The 26,702-nt window shown below is 33.0% G+C and overlaps 1 protein-coding gene across 25 annotated transcripts in view; it reads left to right on the top strand.

Annotated features, from left to right (window-relative positions):
• LOC145277800 (neurofibromin-like) overlaps positions 1 to 26,702 on the top strand; it is a 345,586-nt gene that overhangs the window by 62,468 nt on the left and 256,416 nt on the right. For all 25 annotated transcript variants that reach the window (XR_013868231.1, XR_013868216.1, XR_013868230.1 and 22 more), the window contains exon 2: positions 15,493 to 15,636. Coding sequence is in view for 21 of the 25 variants with exons in the window: in XM_080129724.1 (XP_079985850.1) it covers positions 15,493 to 15,636 (144 nt within the window). In the remaining 4 variants the exon portion in view is untranslated. The remainder of the gene's footprint in view (positions 1 to 15,492; positions 15,637 to 26,702) is intronic.

Below are 26,702 nucleotides of genomic sequence, written 5' to 3'. Positions count from 1 at the left end.
AACCTATCCCTCACCAGATCTATATCTCTTTCAAATCTATTTCTTCCCATGTTTTCCTTGGCCTTCTACTGTAATCTAAACCTGTTACCTCAACTGTTCCGCATCTACTAACTTAAGAACTCCCTATTCTTTCAATGGGACCATCCATCGAAATCTCCAGCTGCACACATCCTCTTATACTGCCCTGATTTGATCTTCCTCTGAGATCATCATATCTAGATAAATAATAAGTGTGAACACTGCCGAAGCATAATTTTTGATAGAGGGTGTGCAGTGATAAATATCACTTCAAATGTATATTAGAAAGTTTAATTTTTATCAAATTTCTCTATACATTTTCCTGTTGTTAGGATATGTCGCCTCTGTTGAAAGTTTTTGCAAGACATACAAACATACGTACATGCATACATTTGAACAGACAGGTACGATTTATATTATAGATGAAATGACATCACATTAAAGTTGATAGACTTTCTGATTATACTTTTGTTGTGAATTTAACATTTTCTGTACTTGTTAATGCTGTCAGAAACAAAACGACAAATTTGTTTGAAGGAAAGTTTTTCTTGATATTTTCTTTTTAAATATATATTATTAGATGTTTATAAATGCAAGTATTTACCAATAAGAATGTTTTTCATGACTAATTATTTGAAAAAGGAATGAATAGATTTTTGTATCAAATCCTCAGTTTTATGTAGTCAGTCTGCATTTGTTTATTACAGCGTATTCCATGGAATAAGGTGCTCTGTGTTTATTGGATTTGATTGATAATTTTTTTCCCCACAAAATCTAAACTTTTGCAAGTCAGTGTTGAGTAAATAATTTATACAAGAGTTTTTCTAATAATAAAGAACCCCCCCCCCACACTATTTTGTTAGCTCAAAAAGTTGAAGTTATGAAGACGGTAATAATACCATTAAAACAAACAAGCTTTTGTGTTCCAGAATTTATTTTCCTACATAGTCTCCAGGATTCTCAACACACTTTTCCAGGAATTTAATGACGCATCTCCGCTTCTGGCGCACATCCATTATAGGGGTTGCTTTCTTAGTCTCACACTGTCAATATCTGCAACAGAGACATGAAACTTCAAGGTTATAAATGCATAAGTTCACTCATCATATCGATGCAATTTGCAATCCTCTCTGATCCATATAGGCGGATTTAAAAAAATAGGAGGCATTATTTTTAGAATGCACTTCATAAGATTTAAAACATAAATTTTAATGTTTTCAAATGTTTATAAAAACCATGATACTTTCAGACTCTGTTCATACTTACATGATCATGTTTATGCATGAATAGAACTGTATAAGATCAATCTTGTCCAATTCAAATCCTCTTTCTGTTCATTAAAAAGATCTCATCTGCTTTCTGCCTCCTATGTAAGTGAATTATATCGGCATATTTTACAATTTCTCTAGCAGGGAGTAAAGAGATAAAGCCAAGACCACAGAAAAACTTTTGAAATTCTTTTTTCTTTATCTTAAATTCTTAAAAAATAGCCAATAGACCAAACAGAACGTCATATCTAATAAAATATGCTTGCAAAAAATATGAATAGACTTTAATTTTTTTTTTTTAATCTTTAAACTTTTTAAGTTGTCAAAAAGGCAGCGAACTTTAAATTCAAACAAATCACAGAAAAATATTTTTATACAAATGTGATTTATTCCAAATTTATAATTTTTGGCATTTATAAATTAAATACCATTTTGGGCATATAGTCGCGTAGCTTGTATGTATATATCAATTTAAAAAAAATTCTATGGATTAAATTAGATTGTATTTTGGCAATAACATGTCTTCCAAGTGGTCTATTGTCTGGTTTATCAGCGTAGACATAGACTTTAATACCCCCCCCCCAAAAAAAAATCTACTGAGTTAAATCGTATGAACAAGGTGGCCAATTTACAGGTCTATTTCATGAATATTTGTTCATCAAATATTTCTCTCAGTAAATTGATTATATCATTTGTAATTTGCAAATGTTGCTCAGGTGCCAGTCTCTTCATGATGAATTGCCAAACTAAGCTGAACTCAAAATAACCTTTGTCAAATTTGCAGTTAAAGAAAATAGTTGTCAATTGTTCGCTGCTTCTAAAAAAAAAAACACCCTGTACGCTGACTTCTTAGGATGACTGATAGCATTTGATATAGTGCTCTGTGGAAAATGTTACGTGCTAATGGTGAGACACTTTCTGTCAGACCCAACTGTTAAGGTCTTGATTGGAAACTGTTATATAATGGGAATGTTGCTTTCCTCAGATTAACTGTTATTGCCTTTTCTTATGTAGTATGCAAAGCCATTGACATTATTTTTGAGTGGTTTTAATGTCTCAGAACAAATATTTTGTTAGAAATATTTACAGGTTAAGTATGAGCTTAACTATGTGGCAGATTGTTTCTGCAATCTTTTGTCATAACACTTTCTGAAAACATTTCTTTTTAAAATTTTCTCATTTCATAATGGAGTTATTTTTTTAAATTCTGAATTATTAAAAAAAGTTCCTTTCTATATTTTTCTATAAAACAAAAAAAAATAATAAAATAACTTATATATTCATCATTCAATTATTTAGATCCCTTTCCCCCGCTTTTAAAAGACACAACTTTATTTTGATTTGGAGTTTTTTTAGGTGAAGCTTGATCATTTGGATTATTTGGACTGCTATTCTCATCCCTATTTTCACAACGTTCGGCTGATGTAACCTCCAACCTTTTTCAGGTGCATTTTTTTGGAAATCTTTGTCAAATTTGGGAACCTATATGGAATTTCAGTTATATATAAATTAAAAATAAATAAAATGTATATTAAGTAAATGAATAAGTATTAAAATCTTTTAAGAACTACTGTGATATGTTAGCATATAAAATTATATAGAAATTAAAAAAAAAAAAAAAAGATGAAATACCCTTGGTACCAGATAAGTAAAAAAAAGCCCAAAAAAACTAGCCATACAAATCTAAACCCAATATATATAGTTTAAAGTAACTTTTGAGTGTAATATATATTTATTAGAAGACTACCCTATGTCCTTTTGCAATTAGTTGATGACACAATGTAATTTTTTTTTTTTTTTTTTTTAAGTTTCACAAATTCCGTTATTGAGATATACTCCATGTTGATTTAGTAAAAAACGGTGAATAAAATTAAATTTATTGAAATAACTTCCAGTAATTTAAGTCTTTAACATCCCCAAAACCTCATATTACCATTTCTGCTACATTTGAGTTTTCAAGATATAAATGAGGTAGAATGTTCTATTAATATTTCCTTTTCATACATGTTTGGTGTGAACACAGATCTGACAATATCATTATACTGTCTTTGATCAAAATCATATATACTTACCCAAGTACTCTGATTCATGCAGTTTAAGTGTGTGTGTGTGTGTGTATATATATATATATATATATATATATATATATATATATATATACACACACACAAAGTAACTTTGTGTGTGTGAATTCCTTCCTCATAGACTCAGTTGTTTTAGAGCCTGCCTTTTTCAAATTTCACACAAAGGTAATTTATGTCTGGCAGTGTTCTTAAATATGTTTTGTACAGAAATTCATCTGATAAGTATAAAAAAATCTGATCCTAAAAATAGTCTTTTTTTTATGGAGTCACCAAATATCAAGGCCTGTAGGCCACTTGAGGATAAGGGTTAAGGAGTATACAGTAGTCAATGGGATAATATCGTAGTAATCGTTAGTAGTGGAAATTTGTTCATTTTATCATTTCCCTTGGCTGGTGTAATGTAAAATTCTTTTTTTATCTATAAGAGAAGAAAGACTTTATGATAATCGAGCCAAATATCAGCTGACCTGATATTGTAAACAGACGGAATTTGATGAACAACATTATTATTTAAAAAATTGTTTTTGCGAATTAGTCCACCGGGCAAATTATTCCTCGTAATATAATAATCAACAGAGGATTGATTCTATAATAATACATATGCAATCTGCATAAATTAAAATGTCATAAAACATAAATTTTAATGTCAAATTATCATTATACTGTCAGGTTATAATTAAATTGAATATTGTCAGATCCGTATTGTACGACTGGGCAACGCTGGGCGGCTAGCTAGATTAGTAGCCTGGAAAAGTTAGAGGAGACAATAGAAGCAGCAAAACTGAAGCTGGTCTGCCAGGACACTATATATACGAATGTAGGCAAATTTGGGCATATTTTATTGGTTCTTACCAATTGTCATGAAATTTTAACCATAGAATAGTATTATAATCTTCAAAAAGCCCGTAAATTTTTTTGTAGTTTCATCCCATAAAATCAAAGATTTCAAGATTCAATTTGGCTATGAGTGTGTGTGTGTGTATATATATATATATGCACACACACACACACACGCAAACTACTTTTTGGGGGTAATTTTATAAGTTCGAAATCTCGGCCACTATTGATCAGAATTTAACAAATGAAGGTTCGTTGAAACGCTAATGACTTAAATTGTGTAATGGGCTATGAGACTTACGGTCACATTGTTTAAACAAGTGAGGGATCACTTTTCTATATTAATAACGTAAAATGAGCACCCAGTTTATGGCCACATTGGCTATAAAAAGGGGAGATATAACATATGAGAAATATTTGGAATCGAGTCTCCTATTGCTGTTATTTCAGATCATTTGAAATCCTAGCAAGTTTTAGTCTCCCCTACATCAAAGCCAGAGGTTTTGGGGAAATATATATTCTTACATGCAAGCTTGATTCAAATTTTAAAAAAAAAATCAATTCAAAAGCCGAGTGAAAATAAAAGGAAAGCAATCAAACAAATGCAAAAAGACAACCAATTTAGAAATAAAAATCTTTATTTACATAAACATAGGAAAAGAATAAAACAAAAGATCAAAATCTCATATGGGAAAAGGGATTTATTCAATTGATGAGTAAATATAAATAATATCAGTTTGAGAGAAAGAGGTTTCAACTTGCAGTACCTCAGTTATGGCAATTCAGAGAGTAATCAACTGTGGTTGGTAAAGAATTCAAAATATACTAAAACTTTTTCTGTAGAAGTTATTAAAATGAATGGGTAAATAAGCAAAGAAAGTGTCAGTCCGATAAGTATAAGGTGAAGATGGGTTAAGTTCTTGATAACAGATGTTGCTACACAATCTTCCTCTGAGAAGAGCCAGGTACGTCCAAGGATGGAATACTGCTGCCACAGGAGCTGCTAGAAAGGACTTGTCCGGCCTTGATACAGTTCAAAATAGACTTTGTAGCCTCGTAGGAGATGTCCTTTTCTCTTCCCTGCAACCTCCATCTCTCAGAAGAGATGTTGCGAGTTTGTCTCTGCTTCATCGTTATTTTCATGGAAAGTGTTCGACTGAGCTTCAGTCTATGGTCCTCCCTCGCCTAAGTTTCACAAGAAACACTCGTTTAGCTGAAAACACTATCAATAATTCCCCCCACTCTTTATCTGTGCCTAAACCTAAACGTAGATTCCATGAACAAAGCTTCTTTCTTAGAACTGCACGCCTGTGGAATTGTCTTCCGTTTTCCTGCTTTCCGGCTGATTACAATATGGTTGTCTTCAAGTCTAACGTAAATAAGTTCTTGATGAGCCGTTCCGTATAAGTTATCAAATTTACCGAATTTTCATTACTAATGATTACTATATTGTCCAATTTCTACTGTACACTCTTTGACCCTTATCCTTGAGTGGCCTCTTGGCCTTGATAATGTGTTGCCTGTGGGGGGGGGGAATCACAAACCAAAATATCAGGTTGATCAGCAATAGGGTTGAAGTTTTATGCATTCACTTCAGGTTATTAAGTGAAAATGTTAAAATAGCATTTCTACTAGTGGAGCGAGTTAGTAGTTTCTGAAATCATTTCGGTATTTCAAATTCGTCTTTCTCATTCACAAAGTCAGAATATTCAAATTGTTTGTTTGTGAAAATGCCTTTCCTTTTTTTTTTTTTTTTTTTTTTTAAGTGTATTTGCCTAATCTTTTTGCTCTTCTTCACTTAAAGTACAGTGCCACTTGGATGTTAGGGGGGTACTATTTGAGGCCATATCTACAGGGATGCTATTATGTCGAGAATTGAGTAGCGAGATGTCTGTTTGCATTACATTTGAACTTTAGCATGTCAGTACAGTCAGGGAAGCAGGAGACTGAAGGAATTCCAAAGTCTATCAGTTCGAGAAAATAAACTATTACAGTATAAGGTTTTCCAGCATCTAGGGATCTCTACAGTGAAAAGGTGGGCTTTTGCTGTTTGTTGGGTCAGTCAGGGCGATTTATGTTGAGGGGATACAAGTGCTAGGAGTTTTTCAGAGTACATTCCATTAAAATACTTGTAAAACAAGCACAAGGATGTAACATTTCAGCGATGGGTCAGGGGTTGGAGTTTGGTTGATAGTGCGACCCTAATAGGCTGGAGATTCTCTTTTGGACCCTTTATAAGAGGGGAGAGACTAGTGGTAGATGCACCAGCTCAGATGTGGCAACAATACTCCATGCATGAGTGAATTGTGACTTTGTAGATATGATGTTGTCAGGTGTGAGTAATATTCTAATACAGTAGAGAGAGCCCACCTTATTTGCAGTGGTCTTGGCAATGGTAGCCTCAAGTCCAATGAAAACAAGTTCTTGTTGAGCTGTCCCCTTAAATAATCCAAATTCTATCCAATGTACACATTAACAATTAATAAACTATCACTTTACATTCATTGACCCTTATTCTTGAGTGGCCTTTGGGCCTTGATAAGTGGTAATTACCTTTGTAAAAAAACAAAGTACTTCATTTGTAGCAGTTAGAAAGAACTCCAATTCCAAACACATACTGTTACACTTTTGAATTTTTTTTTTCAAAACGAAGAGAGAAAGAGTACATATGAAATAGGGAGTAAAGAATACTCCTCCTTTCTTTATTTATGAAAAAAAGATGGTTTGGATTAAATATGAAAATCTAAAATGCTAATATTTCCAACGAACAAAGACCAATATGTGCATTCTATGAGCAATCGTGCAGACTTTAAGAATTTTTGAACAAAACCAATTGATCCTAACATACAATTGGAAATATTCACTTTACTTTATAACTTGTCAATCATTACTCATTCTTTAATTTCATGAGTATATTTGTGTATTTACAAAGACTATGCATCTGAAAAAAAAAATGTTTTGTAGGGAGAGGCTTGAAAATATCTTGTGAAGTTAAAAATCATTTTCCAAAAACATTCAAAGTTTGTTTTTTTTTTCCTAAGAAATATGGAGTTTTTTTGTCAATATCTCTACTTATATAGTCAAACGATAAATTTGTCACCCTAAAGAAAACAACACATTTTTATTTAAAACTTTTACTGAAAGAATCAATTCAGGTAACTTGATTATGTAGTAAAGCGGACATCTATTCAATGTAGCCGCCTTCAGCCTCAATCACTGCCTCAGTACAGGTCCGGAACTGAGAGCATGCCTTTTTCACACGTGCAGGTGGGAGCTTGGCGAATACTTGACAGATGACGGTGATCAGGCTGGCTTCGGTGTTGTGGGAGATCATGTTGGTAATGTTCTTGACATATGACTGAGCAAAGTAGTCCAACGGGTTAAGGTTGGGAGAGGAGGGAGGACCAGTGAGAGAAGGGTACAAAGTCGTAGCACTCCTGAAGCCAAGCCTGGGTCTCTTGTGGGTCGGTGCCAAGTTCTGCTGCCATGCCCAGGGTTTATCAGCGGCCATCTGATTGCACCAGAAGATCACCACATTCTTCAGCACAGCCAGATACACTTTGGTGTTGACGTTCAAGCCAACTTTGAAGATGTGAGGTGGCATGATATGGCCTTCACTTGAAACTACACTGAAGAATATATAACTATGCCCGGAAACTTTGAACTGTACCCTCAAGTGTTAAGCCATCCGGATTTGCATTTTGAGGGTGCTGGCAATGGTCCTGTTGTCATAACTTGAATTGGTAGAGAGCATTAGTTGTACAGCGCTGCATCTTCAATCTTGCTCGTTGAACATTGTGTAATTTTCAGACATGATAGAAAGCTCCTATCGCTGTTGGGATTTGTACACAACTGGCCAACTAGTAGATGGTCTGTAACAAAAAACAAAAAAAAAAAACAAAACCAGTTTTCATCAAACGAAAATGGAATCATGTCTTTTCTAGATTGATAATTTTGTCATTCCACCCTGTATAAAAAGCACTTTGTGTGAGTTTGTTTTGGACTCAGAAACAGCCAAGGTGCTTTTTTTTTTCTTCACACAAATGTACTTTGTGTCTTTGTACGTTCTTAGTTTTTGTATTGGAATGCTACTGATAAGTATTCTAAATTGATAATAGAAAAAATTTGATGAAAGAAGGAACCATCAGATTTTGACCAAAATTAACACTCTTATACAGCCTAACATCACAAGTGCATTTAAGAAGTTTTATCACCAAACAAGCTTAGCAGTAGGTTCTTTTATAAGATGGGTGTGTCTGAAATGAATGTTTCTATTTAGAGCAAAATTGAACCATGATACTTGTCTTTTGCATTTTAAACTTTGTATTGTGGACTGTTACTGTGGGAAAGCATGTAAAGCTTCCTCTCTGTACACCACGGTGGGTCTCTGACTAAAGCAGACAATCAATTTGATTGAAAAAGGGTCGATTTCACTGACAAAAGTATTGTACTAATGGAACATGCATTGATCCTCATTCAATCCCGGGTAATGTTTGATCTCCCTGCTAATAGATATATAAATTAAGAGAATTTTGCTTGTAACTTTTTTTTTTAATCTAGAGTTTTCAGTCAGTTTTAAAATTTGAAAAAAAATTTAGATTCAAAGACTTCATATGTATTTTTATTTCCTAGTCTTGACATTTATCCAGTGTTGCTTTGGTAATGACATGTTACCATATGTAGAGTTTAGAGAAAATATAGTCATGTTTTATATTATTTTTATTCAAATAGTATTTTTAAACATTCATTTAGTTTTTCCTAATTTTAATAAATATTTGATTAATGATAAATTTGCATTAAAATATATTTATCAAAGTTATGTATATGTGAGAAATACACACACACCCAATCTTGTTTTAATAGTTTTAATGCAGATTGACTAACCTTACTTAATAATAAAAAAATTAACTGATTTTAAGGGAATGACGAAGGAAGGCTTTCCCAAACTATTACAATAATTCTACATTTAACAATGCTGATCCAAGTAAGAACACAATACATGTAAAATATTTGTGTGTGATATATTTCTGTGAAAATATACTTTTTCTTATAATACATACCAATCCTTATTTAAGAAACTCAATGTAATTACAGAGAAATATAATGAATGAATGACAAGTCTATATTCCAAAGTTCATGATGTTGACCATCTTACAATTTATTCCTTTAATTCAGTTGACATTTACAATTCTTGACAGTATCTGTTTTACAGCTTCTTTTCCAATTGTTGGATTTTTAATCATATCAAAATGCACTTTATCTCCTTTTGATGGATTGATTGTTGCTATTTCTTCCTTTGAGTTAAGGGCAAAATAGATTCACTGATTGATATAATGATTAAGTGATTGATTTTGTGCTATGAAACAGATACTGTCAAGAATCGTAAATGTCACCTGAATTAAAGGAATAAATTGTAAGATGGTCAACATCATAAACTTTGGAATATAGACTTTTGTCATTCATTTATATATATATATATATTCCACCATTATAACTTAATTTACTTCAGTTTGTATCTATCCATTACACCTCTGCATTGTATTTGCCCTTCATAAATTCACATTTGCTTTGTAAGAGTTGTATGGCCTTCCATGAATTGCCTCCCTTTTTACCACACAAGTTATCTTTTTTATATTTTTTATTAATTAGTTATGAGATGAAAATGGATGCTTTTTCTTTTTCTTCCATGTGTGAGTAGTTAGAAAATATTCAACATTGAATTCAAGATAATCTGCCATATTAGTTTCGGTTGTTAAGATTATTCGATTCAGTAGCAAACATTGGTTGTTAGTCTCGCATTTTTCTTTTTTTTTTTTTTTTTTTATCTTAAAACTACTTCATTGAGTTTCCTTTTTTCACTCATTCTTTTCTCGTTGATGTTTTTCATGTAATGATATGATTCAGAAAAAAATGCATTAAATGGAAACATGTTCCCTCATCATAGAATTCTCATAATCTTAAGGTATCTCAACAATTTATTTCCATTAGTTTTTATTTTTAGTGTTTCTAGCAGGAAATGAAGCATTTTATAAAAGATTAATTTTTTGAAAGTTTACTTTTAAATTTTACAAAATACATTAGAATATAAGCTTAAATGGATAGAATAACAATATATATAAAAAGAAGTCACAATTTTTAAAAACAGCAGACTCTGTGATGCTGTCTCTGCACAATTGTAGATGAAATTCTGAACAATTAATCTAACTCCAGTTATACATATACATGTTGCTTTACAACTGGCATCACACCAAAAGATCATCTTTGAGAACTATGGCAATTTCAACAGCAACAATCCATCAATGAAGAGCATTTAAGAGCTTTATGCTTTGCACAGGTGTGAGCAGAGAATTCCTGATCTGTAGGAGGTGAAATTATATTGCTATTCAAAAGGTGTTTTTATTAATATCGTCTCAAGTGAGAAAAATTCTCACTTTTTAATTGAAGTTTTCAACGATTCCTTCCACATCTTCATTTGACATAGGATGTTCAATTAAATAACATTTTAAAATGAGAAATACAACAAAAAATATTCTACAAAACGCCAAAGTTTTCTTAGAATGGTTCAGTTAGTCATTCTCAGGTTCTTAATTTAATATTTGAAAAATTGTAGCAATTGCTCAGAATCTCTCTTTCTGTAATGTAGCACCAGCCTTTCTAACAGTTCCAAATAATTTTGTAGCATAGTTGTTATATTTTAACTCTGACCCAATGTTGTACACAAGTCTCACAAAAAAAACAAAACAAAAGAAATTTGATTCAAGTTTTTTCATCTGAAATAAAAGGCATTTATTAAGTCATTTTATCACCAAACCACGGACACATAATTTTTCAAGCCAGCAACAACATGGGTGCATCCCTGTATTTTTCTCTGGTCAATTACCCATTTCCTGATCCATTGCTACAACCAGCTCCTATGCAGCTAGGCACATGGTTATGGAACCATTTTTTTAAAAGTTCGGATTGCATCTTGTTTTAAAAGTTCCTCTCGCACCAACACATGCTTCCAAGTCACTGCCGTCACTACGTGGTTCTAAATCTCTCAGCGTTTTTTCTCTTTCTCTTTCTATGCTGCGACATCACCTTGCACCATGGCTTGGTCATTTGTATACCTGAGATGCCGCTGCTGTTATATGCATATCCGTGGCTTTGTTACATTTCTTTCCCTTGTTCACGGGTCAGCCATATTTTAATATTTTGCAAGTCCACTCTCCAGTCCATACAGTTCAGTGATTTCACTATCTTTAAATTCCATCCTGCATGTTCTTGTCTAATCACTTACTCCCAAGTTTTTCTTGGTCTGTCAACCTTTCTACAATTCAAGGCATCCCCTATCTGTTTAAGAGCCAAGTATGCCCTAAAATGGAGCATTGTTGCCACATATGGGCAGGAGCTGCTCGGTGCGCCCTATCCAGCCTTGATAGTTCAAAACCGGCTTCGAAACCTAGTAGGTGATACTCTTTTCTCTTCTCTGCAACCTCTTTCCCACAGAAGAGATGTTGTGAGCCTGTCTCTGGTCTTTTGTAATTTTCGTGGCAAGTACTCGACTGAACTCCATTCTATGGTTCCCCCTTGCTAAACTTTCACAAAAACACTCGACTAGCTACATCCACTATGATTTCCCCCACTCTCTCTGCCTTAATCTAAACACAGATTCCATGAAAAAGGCTTGAATACAACATGGTAGCCTTCAAATCCAATTTAAACAAGTACCTGTTGAGCCGTCCCCATAAATAATCAAATTCTACTCAATTTACACCATTAATGATTACTACACTATCACCTTACATTCATTAACCCTTATCCTCAAGTAGCTTTTGGGCCTTGATAAGTGGTGATTCCCTTCTAAAAAAAAAAAAAAAAAAAGAAAAAAGTTTAACTAGAAAAATGAATGCTTCACATGACTGTAAAAGTGTAACAAATTTGTCATTAGGATAACTATTATGACCAACTGTAACGCTTTCTGCAAATCTTCTAATCCAATGTGTTGGGTTTGGTCAGATTTCACATTGCAAATTCATTTAATGGATTTGTCCGTGTGTTGAAGTTGAGAGAGAGAGAGGATTAATTTTGAATTATGCTAAACTTTTATCTCTTAAAAATTGTTTTGACTATTAAATATATATTGTAAAGTTTTTGAAAAATTAAGATTGTTTTTAGTGTTAAATTTCTCATTTTCCTCTTCATTTTAAATCTTAATTCTGTGAATAAGACTCTTCTGAAAATAATACAAATTTGCCCAGTGTATACCATTGCAGACTATGAAACCGGTTATGTTGAATTCAAATCCAAGTGGATCTATTGAAATAATTTACAGGCCAATAATTTATTTACCTTCTCATCAGAAGGTTAGCCATAAGGTCAAGATAGTTTTTGAAATTCTTTTTCATGAGTCTGGTTGCTCCTATAATTACTGGAATGATGGAGATCTTCCTAAAATTCCAATTTCTTTTTGTGTCGTACATAAGACCTTGGTATTTCGTTATCTTTTCTCTTTCAACTTTGCGTAACCTAGTGTCATTGATGACTCTAACTTCTAAGATTGTCTTTCTCCTTCTTGTCCCATATCACTATATCAGGTTTGATAACTCCATTTTCTATGAATGTAACTGTAGAAATTGCATAGTAATAGTGGATGTTGTATGAATTATTTTCAAATGTTCTTTCTGGCATATGTTCTCAGGACTTGCTACTACTAGTACTACATTCAATATTCAACTTTTTACTAATAGTCCAATGGAGATCTTTACCCACTCTATTGTATCGCATCATATAGTTGCCATTCCTTAGCAGTACTTTACAATTGGATGTCAGGTGGCTCATACACTCTACTTCTGTGTGGCAAAACCTGCACTTGTTAAATGTGGTTAATGGTCACCAAAGATGAATTTTGTAGCACTACTGTCAGGATGTTTTTTAATCCCAACAGATTACCATCATTGTCTCATAGACATCTGTATTGTTGACACATTTCGTCTTTGTCATCACTGTTGTGGCTGTTGTAGTGGAGTTGATTTGTCTCTCTTATCTTGTGATGTTGACAGTAACCGCCTGTCTCTCATAATAATGGCAGTCAAATTATTGTGCTGTTCATAGACGATATTGTAGAATAATAAATTTGATTTGGATTTTTATCTTAGTTTTATTTGTTAATGTAAATCCTCTATATAAGAATTTACATTATTAACCCTTAACTCTCGGCTCCTAACAAAAAGTGCTCCCAAAATATGGATGCAGGTTCTCCACGTCTTTGTTGAAATTATTTTTTTTTATAAATATAACAAAGCTAGAGCTTTATCTCTTTAATTTTTATGCCATTATTTGACTATTTATCTTTATGTTTCTGCCCTGCTTTCACTTTTTTTTTGTATTTCTCTCTCCATTTTGTCATCCCGTGTCATCCTTTTCCTTGTAAGTTTTTACTGAAAATCTGAACGTGTTCATTTTGCTGTTAAGAATTATACTTCACATAAGTCAGACGGGCGTCAAATGACTTTTTCATCAAAGAATGACTTCCTGTCTTCACACAGGTGCATTTGCACTCTGTGTTTTTCTCTTAATTTTAACTGTGTTGAAACTAATTAGAGTTGTTTAGAAAAATCAAATCCCGCTTACCAAAATCTGAAAATTTGACCTGCCGTCAGCTTATTTTATTTTTATTTTTTATTTTTTTTTACAATTGATATTTAACAAATTGAACATGTTTTTTACTACTCCACTAGTGCATTAATGAAGTTGCCTTTTTTAAATTGACCCCTCCACACACACAGAGGGAGAAGGGATGTGTCCTAGTTGGTAAACTAATGTTTCAGTTTTTTCTTTACTATTGGCTGTTTACATCCTGCTAAAATTTTTAATCATTTCAAAAATTCATTTTAGACACTTTTTGTTCTACTTAAATAAAACAAATTATTTCTCAAATAATGTAAAAACCTTTACAAAATATATCTTTTTCTTGTTTGAGGAATGTTATAACAGCAAGTCATTGTAATGTTATATATACAGCGTAATCATAATTGACACACCGGTTCTTGTTATATCAACAAAGTTGAGCCTGGTCAGTACCAGATGGGTGACCATTTTGGAATTCCAGACGCTGTATGAAGGTTTTTTTTTTTTTTTTTTTTTTACACAGTGGTCACCACTTATGAAGGCCCGGAAGCTACTCAGGGATAAGGGTTATTGCAAGTACATTACGTTAGTGTGAAGATTTGATGAAGTGTTTACTTAAGTGGGTGGTTCATTAGGAATTTGTTAACGTTGGACTTGAAGACATCCAAGTTGTAGTCAGGTGGGAAGCAGGCAGACGGAACAGAGTTCCACAGGCGTGCAGTTCTAAGAAAGAAACTTTGTGCATGGAATCCACGTTTTGATTTAGGCACAGATAAAGAGTGGGGGAAATTTTTCACAGTGGATTCAGCTAGACGGGTGTTTTTCGTGAAAGATTGGCGAGGGGGGGGGATCAGAGATTGGAGTTCAGACGAGCACCTGCCATGGAAATAACGATAAAACAAGGATAGGCTTGCAGCGTCTCTTCTGTGGGAGAGAGGTTGCAGGGTAGAGAAAAGGGCATCCCCCACTAAGCCACGAAGTCTATTTTGTACTCAAGGCAGGATAGGATGTTTTTAGCAGCTCCTACCCAGGTATGGCAGCAGTATTCCATCCTTGGACGTACTTGGCTAGATAGAGAATTGCATCAGTAGTGAGATATCTTCTGGAGCGGTAGGATCCCACCATCTTTCCAGCGACCTTGGCAACAGACTTGATGTACGTGTTCCATTTCAGATCAGGAGTAAAGGTCAAACCCAGACACCTCTCTGCAAGAATTGCAAAAACTCAATGTTATCTCCCCTGACGAGGATATACAAACAACTGGGAACTGTTTGTGAATTTGGTATTCTCATAAAATTTTCTCCTTCAGAAAAAGCTGATTCAACGCGCTTAAGTCATTATAATATTATAATGTTAAGCAAGTCTTTAGCTTTCAACTATTTACATCATATTTATCAAAATTAGCTTTTATCTCAATGCTTTTTGATTAAGCAGACAATTCTCGTATTTTATAAAATATTTTGAATTAGCTGCTCTTGATGTTATTTACTTTCTGCAAGGTTATGCACTTTTTATAAATGCAAATATCAAAATTGATATGATTTGTATTTGGTTGATCCTTAACGAACCTTTTGGTCAGATGTAGCTGAAATGATAAAAGACAACACCCACTTTCTCATCTATATCCTTTAATTAAAAAGTTTTTAATTTTGCTTTTTGTTTTTCTTCTCTCTCAGTTACCTGTAAAAAGAGGCCAGCACACAAATCAGTCGATCCAAAATGTGGAACAGAACAAGGAATGCCTTATCAATGTTAGTCGTTACAAATTTTCATTGGTTATCAATGGACTTACCAAAACACTACAGTCTGTTTCGAATACGGTAAGTAATCACCTTTGCAGGTTTTCTCTCATGTATAATCTAATGGTTGTTTTGTTTGTATTTCTTACGAAAAATATAACTTTATATATGAACGTAATTGTTGCGCAGATGACTTGTTTTTAAAATTTAGTTGTGCAATTCAAGTTTCCATGTAAGTTTTGGATGCGTTTTACATTTCCTGTTGACCAACTTTATGTAAATGAAAAGGATTTGTTTTCCTCTAAACATTTTCCAAGCGTTGTAAAGATTTCATGTAATGTTATATTTCATCATCACTCCTGAATGTTGAAACATTAAAATAAATGCCATTGTTAAAAATATGAACAATCCTTAATGTACAAGTAATTCTTATTTCTTTTGTTTTTAGTTTTAAATGTTAACAATTTAGATTTTATTGTTTACATTTTGTGCCAGACACTAATTATTCTAGAGTGATAACACTCCTTACTACAATAATGAACTAAGTTCGAAATGAACTATCAATAGAATGGAGTTATGTGAGTGAGAATACAAATATATATATATATATATATATATATATATATATATATATATATATAGTCTAAAGAAGCTTTGAATAAAAAAATGCAAAAATAAAGAATGCAGTTTAAATTCCCGGAAGGAAAAAAAAATATTAATTTTAACCTATCGCAGACTAAGCACCTACATAATCCGATTTCTAAAAAGTTTGTAATGACCAAAGAGAATTCATTTATATATGGATGGAAAAAAAAAAAAAAAAGGCCTTAACTAAAATTGTTAAATAGAAATAGACTTAGCACTTGCATAAGCTGATTTCGCAAAAGTCTTCAATTTTAAAACAGAATTTAACTACATAAAGATGAAAAGAGAAAACCTTAACTAAAATTTTGTAAATAGAAAACAGGGATCATCAGCTGCTTACCATGTAGCTGTTTCGGAGATTTGAAAACATATCTTAACTGTGTCTGAGTGTATTTATTTCTATTAACTGTTGGAACACTATGCAACAGATTAGTAACAGGCAAGGAATATTATATTGACCTGTGTGGCGTTACTATAATTATGAACAAGACACAAAGAAAGCCATATATGGCAAAATCATGTTCACACACTGATTCTTGTTAGATCACCAGTGTTAAGCAACATTGAAACTGGTCAGTACCAGATGGGTAACCACTTGAGAATACCAGGCACTGTATGTAAGGGGACATCGCAACACTTCCATGCAAGAACTGCAAAAACCTAACATCGTCCTCTCCCCTAATGGGGATATACATGCGATTGAGGACCACGTGTGAATTTACTGTTTCCATGACACTTTCTCCTTTGAAGGAAGCCAATTCAACTCGAGCAAAGAAATCTCATCAGGTAAACTCTCAAAATTAATGACTTCAACAGTTTTGCTGGAAGTTTTAAACTAAACTATGATATAGTTAATATAGAAAGGCTCTAAAAGCAGTATCGAGAACATTTTGAATGAGAGGGGAAATCTTTTTCAAAACTCATATAAAAGTTTCCTAGCAAAATTAACTAATTCTTTTTTTCCTGATTCTGTAATCAACTCAATTTAAGAATTTTGGTAAGGGTCACATTTACAGCATCTTTTCAAAGACACAAGGAAATATAAGATTATTGTCCATGACAGAATGAAAAAAAATATTTGATATTGCTTATAAAATTTAGAACTATTAAACATTAGGTACTACCAAAATAAAGATAGTTTTTTTTTTTTCGGGAAACTATTTTATTAATAAAGTGGTTTTGCAAACAAGTTCATGTTTAAACACATATTGACATAAGATCCTGCAAGATCACCAACTGACGTGCTCATTACTATCACACTGGATAAGTGAATCGATCGATGGGCACTTTCTTGTACTATATCAAAGAGCTTCAGTAGGGTTTGGCACAAAGATTTGCTACACAAACTTAATGTTAGTTATCTATCTATATATCTGGAAATATCCTCTCAACCATCAAATTTTTTTCTCTTCAACAGTAGTTGTTACATGGTAGAAGTCCAAAGTATGCCAATTGCATCAATGCTGGTATATGTTAAGGATTCATCCTGCACCCAACCTTCTTCCTGATCTTTATAGACGAATTTCTAAGCATAATCTGGGATTGTTTGTTGACATCTATGTAGAGAACATGACAGCAGCACCTCAGAGAGCATTAGCAACAAAGATCTTCGTCTCTGTCTTTTCTGACCTGGAACATATTGTAGAGTGGGCATTAAAAGTGGCTTGTTAACTTTTAACGTTTCAAAAACCAAACTTCTGTATTTTAACAATCAATGCTCAGATCTTCATTTTTCCTCAGTTGGAATTAATGGCTCTTGCTGTCAGGACCCCCCTCCCCTTTTTTAATAAGCTACTAGAACTGATTTATACTCTTTACCTGAAATGGAAGAATTATATCAAATTTGTTGACAAGGTTGCTGGAAAAATGGCTGAATCATTCTACCACCCTAAAAAGTATCTCTCTTAATGCAATCCTTTACTTATATAAAAGCCATATGCATCTGAAGATTGAGTACTGTTATTATCTGGAGAAGTACTGCTTGAAGCACTCTTTCTTGGCAGAGTACAAAATCAACTTGTGAAGGATGAGCTATTCTCTTTCCTACAGCCTCTATCGCACAGAACAGATGTTACTAACCTCTCTCTTCTGTATTATGTTCATGGTAGATGTTTCTTCAAAAAGAAAAATAAACATTCACAGTATGAACTCTTCTGATTGTAACCACAGCCATGAACATAGTTTCTTTCCTAGAATCTTCCATCTGTGAAATATAATACTTCAAGTATAATGTAAACACATACTTGTTGAGCCTTTCCTGTGTCTAATCAATTCCTCTTAAGTAATCTTCTCATTCTATCCACTGATTTCAATCTTTTTAAGGTGGTGTTTATTGTCCAGCTGAAAATCTCTTTATCCTCAAGTGGCACACTGGCCTTGATTAGTTAAAAGAAAAAAATGATGCTTACTATCAGAATTAAAACAAGATTTTAAATCAAAAAAGAAAAAAAATAGAAGAATGTCAGCAGCTAATAAATCTATGCCATAACACATATGGCAAAACTTGAGGAAAGAGATTTTACATATGTTCAGTTGAAAGAACTGAACAAGGTGCAAAAAAAATTTCTGGATCAGTTAGGGTTTAAGGGCTCCAGCAGAGTGGGAAAAACGAGGAACAACTTTCAATCAACGCTGGTCTACCTTATCTTCTGTAAACATGAAAAAAAAAAAAGTTTAGTTTTTCAACAGCAAGATTTTTTTTTTAATGTCAATTGCATTTTTTCCCATTTTTAAATATTATTTTTAATAAAACTATTTAAACAAAACTTTAATAAACTAATGAGAGATAATTATTTTACATTTAAGTAGTTATATTTTTTGGTAGGCATTTTAATCTTTTAATAAATAGAAAGGTTCTTAAAAATTTTTCAAAGATTAGATTTTTTTTCTTTCTAAATTAATTCTTATGGATGCAATCAATGACATTTATATAAAAATTTCCTATTTAAAAACCAGGAGTATCATAATTGTAAGAAGAATCAATATAAGTTCTCACATTGTAGAAAAAAATTCAAAATTTATAAATCTGATTAACTCTACAAAAACACAAAGCACTTTTACAATGATAAAACAAATATTTGTAAATGTAAATAAGACACAAATGTAAAATTTCTATTAGACACTAAAGGCCTGACGACTGGATAAATTAATACTAATTACTTATAAAAAAAAAAATAAATATACACGGATTATTTTTGAACACATAAAAAAAAAAATTAAACTGAAAGTATTTGTCATGAATCAATCTCAAAGGCTATTTGGAATGGGTTGGATGTGGTCATTTTTTTTTTTTTTTTTTAATGGAATCTACCATTAAATATATCTTTCTTAGCTTGAAGACAATTTCGAATAGTACCAAAAATTAAAAAAAAAAAAAAAAAAAAAATGGGGGAGGGGGGGTTATTTTGAAATTTTTTCTGAAGATTTAAGAATCTGGTCAAGCAATATTCGAATTAAAATATAATGTATGACCAATTTTCATACTAAAAAACAAGTACTCTTTGTAGCTCCAAAAATAATTAAAAAAAAAAAAAAAAAAAAAAGAACTGAGTCATTTAGAAAAAATGCAATTCTAAGTTGAACAGTCTCTAGTACTGGATGAATAATTCACTTGCTGCAGTAAAAAACAACAAAATTCCAGTTTGTGTCAGTTATTCAATTGAACTAAACGATTGTTTAAACTCTTATGATTACCTTCTCAAAATTAAATGAAGAAAAATATTTTAAAAACTTGATTTATTGAATGCATACCTGCAATTACGATTGAAAAAAAAAAACTCTACAGAATTATTAATTACAGACAAAAGTTTGTACAGTTTTAATATACTGCCTTTTCGTGTAAAAGTGATACCAGGAAAATCTCTTATTCGTTATCAACAGTCCTTCAGTGCTACTACAGGCCGATACAAGTTTGGGTATGAGCTTATGGTGATGAGATGGAAACTGACATTCAACAGGAATCTGTGCTCTCCCTAACTTGCTTTAATTACATCCTTAAACATGCTCTCCAAGTCTATCAGGATTGGCAGTTGTATAGGAGATGGATGTATTGGCCCTAACATGCCAATGACATCATATTGCTGGGGTTGACTGGAGATGAGATGCAGATTGCACTAGACAGGCTGCAGGAGGTTGCACTTTGCATTGGCATGTGCATTAGCACTTTGAAGACTAAGGCCCTCTTTTTCTTGGTTTCTTTAGAGGGGCTGGAGACTGCTGTCTCTGAATGAGGACATTTTGTTGGAGGACATGAATTCATTTGTATCTTGGATCCACCATTGTTTTATTCAGGCAGGGTATAGCAGAGGTTGATCATAAAATTTGAGGTGCTAGATCCACTTTTATGTGCCTCCATCAGTTCAGGAGATTTCAATATCAACAAGGAAGATCAATCAGACAGCAGTGATAGATACACCTCTATCTACGAATCTGCCATCCAGTCAATCCTCCTATATGACTGAGATCAATGAGTGTGGTTGATCATTGGAAGCTAGAAGTCTTTGATAATGATTGCCTCCACTGAACCTTGCATTGTTGACAAACTGACCATGTCCCAACTGATGTTATTCGTTAATACTTTAAATGTGTCTTGATGTAGCGAGGTCTTCGATGGTTTGGGCATATAGCTCATTACCCAGTGGGAGAGCTAATTTATAATGTAATCCTTTTTACCTCTCTGGCTGGGTGGCACAAGCATGTCAGTGGACAGCTGAGAACCTGGACAACAACAATGGAAGAAAGCTTAGGTTTACAGGTGGTCATCTTTGGGTGGTCAAGTCGGGTTAGGGTTAGCTATCTGTGTAACCTTGCTAAAGACCCTTGTGCATAGACTGCCATGATTCAGGATATAATGAATTTTTTTATTTTTTTAATTAAAATTTTTTTTTCCTTTCTAAAATATGTTGATTTCACTTTAGAGTGGTAAGATTCCCTTACTTTTGGCTGTGGGTGATGACCCGTGATGCTTAAGAAAAGGATCTTGGTGACTGAGCAATCTGTTTCATGATTACTTAAATTGTCACGTAATTTGCAACACTCTACTTTGGGCCTTTCTCGTCTTATGTCTAACCAATCTAATCAAGCGGTTAGTCATGACATGTCGTAGCAAAAAGAAAAGGGAAAAAACACCAACTAATCCTAGTTGTACTGTTAAACTTGATCTTTCTTTAATCAGATACTCATCCTTTTAAACACTAGAAGGTGGTGGCTGAAGATCAATTGCACTTAAAAAACTAAAGATAACTGTTTAATGTTACTCAGTATTAGTTTCTAGACACCAATCTGGAAAAGACTAGGGGCTAGAAACTCTACTTGAAGTGTGATAGAAATCTCTGAAAGGTGATTGAAATCCCCTGCCGCGTTGGATTCTGTGGTGGATAATAAAGCACAAAACCAGCAAATATTTTTTTAAAAGTCTAAAATGCAAATGAAGCACTGGTAAGCGTTGGTAGGTAATCACCTGGAGATGGTGTTTTGATAAAAGCACTAGTCCCCATCACCATACTGAGTAGGCATTAGGGAGTGTATGCAGACCATAAGAATTATTGTCCATGAAGTTTTGTACAGAACTGCTCTTGTATGATGATGCTTTAGTACTTGCCTGTGAAACAATGGAAGGTCTACTTGTCAAATTGAAGACTTTAAGGAATACTATGGAAAGTAATAGTCTGAATGAATGTTCTTAAAACCAAAGTCATGATTGGTTCTTGTAATGTTGGAAAGCCTCCAGAAAGTGGAAAATTCCCCTGTCCAGTTTGTGGGAAGGGTGCTGGGTGCAACTCAATATTTTGTGGGACTTGTAAGCATTAGGTACATGAAAGTGCACTGGAATTACTGATAGGTAGAATAAAGAGGATAACCAGTGTGTGTACAAGAAATGCAAGATAGTTGAAATGGATGAGAATTCTGATGTGGAGAAATATCTGGATGGCAAAACTATTAAATGGTGAAGCAGATGTTAGTGTGATTGCAAGACTTAAAGAGTGGATGTTGTAAGTTCAGCAAACTTCTACCATTAGTAACCAACAGAGCCTTGCTACTGATGAAGGGAAGAGTCCATCAGGCACGTGTATACAGTGTGATGTGTGTATGTGAAACCTGACCAGTTAAAGTTGAGAACATGTGTTGCATGGAGAGAAATTATGTGAGAATGAGGTGATGGAGATCTAATGTGAATCTAAAAAACTTCAGAAGATTAAATCTAGACAGTATAGTAAGACGTGTGAAGAATGAGAGATGTTGATGATATGGCTATGTTGAAAGAATGGATGAGGTTATTGGATTAGATTTAGATCAATTGAGGTAGCAGGTTCAGTTCCCAAAGGAGCACAGCATGGGAGGGAGTGATTAAAAATGGCTTTGAGAAAGAAAATATGTATAAATACTTGGTCAGAGGTTAGTTTGAAAGTGAATTTCTAAAAACTGTCCAACACATGCTAGCATGTAAAGCAGGCATTAAACTGAATATGGTGATGGTATATGTAAATTGTTTTTAACAACTACTAAATATTTGAAACACAATGAAAGGTTGAAAGTAAGAGCAATAAAAAAAAAAAAAAAGTTTCCTTCAATATGGAACTGATCGTCTGAAAGTCAAAGATTATTAAAACATTATAAAGACTTAAACATTTGACTTATCTCTTGTGCATTCGGGTCATAATAAAGAGATGTTGCAACTGGTGTTAGTACTTTACGATTACGTACTGTTTCACTACATTAGAAAGATAACAGCTAAAAATAGTCATTCACACATCAAAAATGTTTACTGTCAGCAGAAAAAGATTACGTTCAAATAGAAAAAGAGGCAACAGGTCGAATATTTTCAGTAAAATTTTGCAATTTTTACATGGAATAAGATTCATTTTGCAAATGGACTACAATCATTGCTATCAATATTTGGATCCAAGAAAGACATACGATATTGTAAATTGTTTACAAAAATGAAGCCGTATTCTTTTAAACTATACATTTACAATGGAATTCCATCAAAAAAAAAAAAAAAATTAGTCCATGTAGACTGATTGTCAAGGCTTATTCTGAAGCTAGGTGATCCTCTAGAGGAACTGGTGATTGCTTCATTAAACATAATGAAAAACAAAAATGTACTTTGCAATACAGTAAAAAAAAAAAACTGAAAGAATTGCCAGTGACCCTTTAAAGAGATTAAATTTGATAAATTTATTTGGCAAAAAAAATGTCAACAAAAATATCTTTCTGGTGATGTTCTGAGTGTGTGAAGATACAAGCATCGCTAAAGAAAAATATTAAATATTTTCATACGGAACATTCTGGAATCACTAGAATGAATGGCCACATCAAGAATCATGTTTATTAATCTAATAGTGGCTAGGATAGACTTTGTGAATACTATTGGGGAAAACACAGTTGGTAAAAATTAACTTGTGGCCAAAAAGCAGATAGACCATATTAAAGATTATATATTGATCATGCAAAACCAATGAGTTACTAGCTTTTATTGTAGGAGATAGTTTTACGAAATGGTCAATTATAAAAAAAAACTAATGTGCAAAAACACTAAACGTTTTTGCACAAAATCTTTTAAAAATTTGGTATTCCTAGTACAATTGTTTCTGATAATGGAATTCAATTTGCAGCTAAAGAATCTGTACCATTCACAATCTTGGCATCTGGAAGACTGTTTCATAGATTAAGCAAATGTAAATAAAATCAGATGGAATGAAACTCGAGATAAATTGATGTTATGGTTTCTTTGAGTGTATTGGATAATTTTAGAGCACAAATGCAGGAATATCACCAGCTGAATTTGTTTGAAAGAAAGGTTGGATTGGTATTTGATAATTCATACCAAACAAAAACACTTTATTTTTAATCTAATGATACAAAATCTTTTAAGCAAAAATATCGATTTTCTGTTATATTTCTGTTAGTCTGTTTTTGTCCATGGGATTTGTTTGATGCACAGTTAGAGATTACTAGAGATAAGTATTTTTAAGTTCCGCTTTTTCTCCGAAACTACTGGTCAGATCTGGCTAAAATTTCGTATGAACATATATGATTACATAGAAAAATGTGAGTATGAAAAGTAATATAGTTAAGATTAAGCTTAGAAAAAAACTAAAAGGACTAGTTGTTAAAACTGAAAAAAAAAAAAAGACAAGATATTCTAGTAAAACAATATTTTAAGTTATAAATTTATATTTTTTACTAGAATATCTTGTCTTTTTCTTTTCCAGTTTTAATAACTAGTCCTTGTACTTTTCCTTGTACTGTTCGCATATTTCTATGTAATCCATGATTTTTCCAGGCTTTGCTTTGAAATATTTTCTTTTTTGTGTTCAATATCATATGCATTGTCAACAATCCATAAAAAAAATTACCACCTGCTTAAATTGACTAAATAAAAAAATCAAATAAGAAATAATTAAGTAAATAAACAGAAAGAAGAGATAAAAAAACAAAAAAGAAACAGAATTAACGTCGTAAGCGAAATTACTCCTAGCACAGCAAAGAGCATCACTTTTGTTAATTTACTCTATATAACCCAAATAAAATGGCATACAAGCAACATTCTTGCTATGATTTATGACGGTGTCAATGACAAAAAAGTTGCTATGGTAACCAACTGCCAATCAGAAGAAACCATCTCTCACATTCCTTACTAATTCTGAGGACTTTTAAACACCAGTAATTTTGTAATAACTTTTGTTTTAATGAATGAAAATTTTTATTTCAAAATATAGCTGAGAAGGTGACTTATGAACTGTACAAATTGTTTGATATTTGGTCGCAAAATGAGTGAGCGGTGAAGCTTTAAAGCAAATCTAAATGACTAAAACTAACACTTAACCATATATTCAAACACGGTAGTATTCGAATAATAAGGTGCAGCAAACTAAGCATTATAATATCTGATGCACAGCAAGATTATTAGGGATTGGTATTTAATGCAAAGAACAAGCACATTTAACCATCAGTTTAGCATAAAACACTTATTCTAAGTCAATGGACTATAACTTTTGCCGTTTTTAATGGGCTAAAAAGGCTAGTAAAAGCCACAATGATGGAAAATGAACTGGATAGAAGATATTATTGAGAAGCTAATTCTTCTCTGCATGTAATATGACAGTTGTTTACATTTTATGTATAACTTTGCATTATCATTGAACTCTTCAAGATCTATCAAACTGCACTGATTGAATAGTTGGCAGGAAATTGTTTCAACTTGGGCTGTTTCTTTTTACATTTGCAGATGATTGGATCATAGCTTTTGATTACTTTATTCTCATTCTCAGATTGTTGAATGTCCTCCACTGGACCTAAGGTGCTTCTGAGTCAGGAGGGAGGGGGATTCACATTTCAGTAATAGGGGAAAGGGAGCATTTTCTATCTCCTAGGTTCAATACTATAGTCTAGCCTATTTTTTTGTTCTTAGGGACTAGACATAGTCGTTGGACATTGGTTCATGTCCATGATAGAGATGAAATTCATCACTGGTAGCTTTTGAGTTGCTGGCAACTTCTCGTCTCACATATGCAAAGATAACGCCAGTGAAAAAATGTAGGTTGTTCAGGTTGATAGACTTCAGACATGTAGGTGGCAGCTTTCATAGAAGTTTGCTTTTATGGTTTTGAACATACTCTCTTGAGATGCTACATGGAAGTTATCAGCAGAGATGTTCTATTTCATTGTTTGGTGTAGTGAATGCGATGCAATAATGGCGGCAGCACATTAGCTTGTGTTAAACTGTTCCTTTCTCATCACCAACATAGATAACATTTGAGAAACTAATTAGAAAACTAATGTGTAGGATCAACTATCTGATATTGATTATTAAACAACACTACAACCAACTTAAAAAAAGGGTATTTGTTATCTAAGAGTGAGAATAAAAAATATATTTAATTTTTATTCTTGTGTATTTATTTTTATTAATTCTCTCCCATTCTCATCCTGCCTCTCTCTGTTGTATATATCTCTTTTTTAAGGGGAGGTCTAATAGCCGCATGTAGCAATCAAATAAAGTACATGTTACTGAATGCAGGTCAACAAATCATAACGGCACAATGAAATCATACTTTGTGTTTCTAGTGTTCAACTGCAATACTCCTCATGCAACTGAGACACTTTATTTATAGGATGAAGTCTTGTTCGAGAATTGGTTTCACAGTATAAAGAAGAAAAAGAATGTCTCTAAGTTGAAGGACCATTTATTTAGCTGCTGTCCTTTTCTAATAATTGCAGAGGTAGGGGTATTCTAGAGCTTTAAACGATTCTTAAATAATTTCTTTACCGTGCTGTCCATTTTAAAGCACATGTCTCACTCGCTCTTTTTGAATACTTGTATTTGTGACAACATTTGCCCGGAGGAAGGACTGGGCCTGCTTAATGTGAATTTGCTGCATGACGAGTCAAAGCAGTCCATTCAGACCTGTCCGCTGCCAACTCCTCAACACTTCAGCCATTTGTGATTCCATCACTGCACGCTAAAGTCATGAGGACCGGTCATAAGTCCAAAGTCACTT

This window comes from Euprymna scolopes, chromosome 1 (genome assembly GCF_053919585.1).
Source record: "Euprymna scolopes isolate OS-2025 chromosome 1, ASM5391958v1, whole genome shotgun sequence".
NCBI lineage: Eukaryota > Metazoa > Mollusca > Cephalopoda > Sepiida > Sepiolidae > Euprymna > Euprymna scolopes.
Note: the sequence above shows the minus strand (reverse complement) of the source record. Positions and strands in the feature narration are given on the sequence as shown.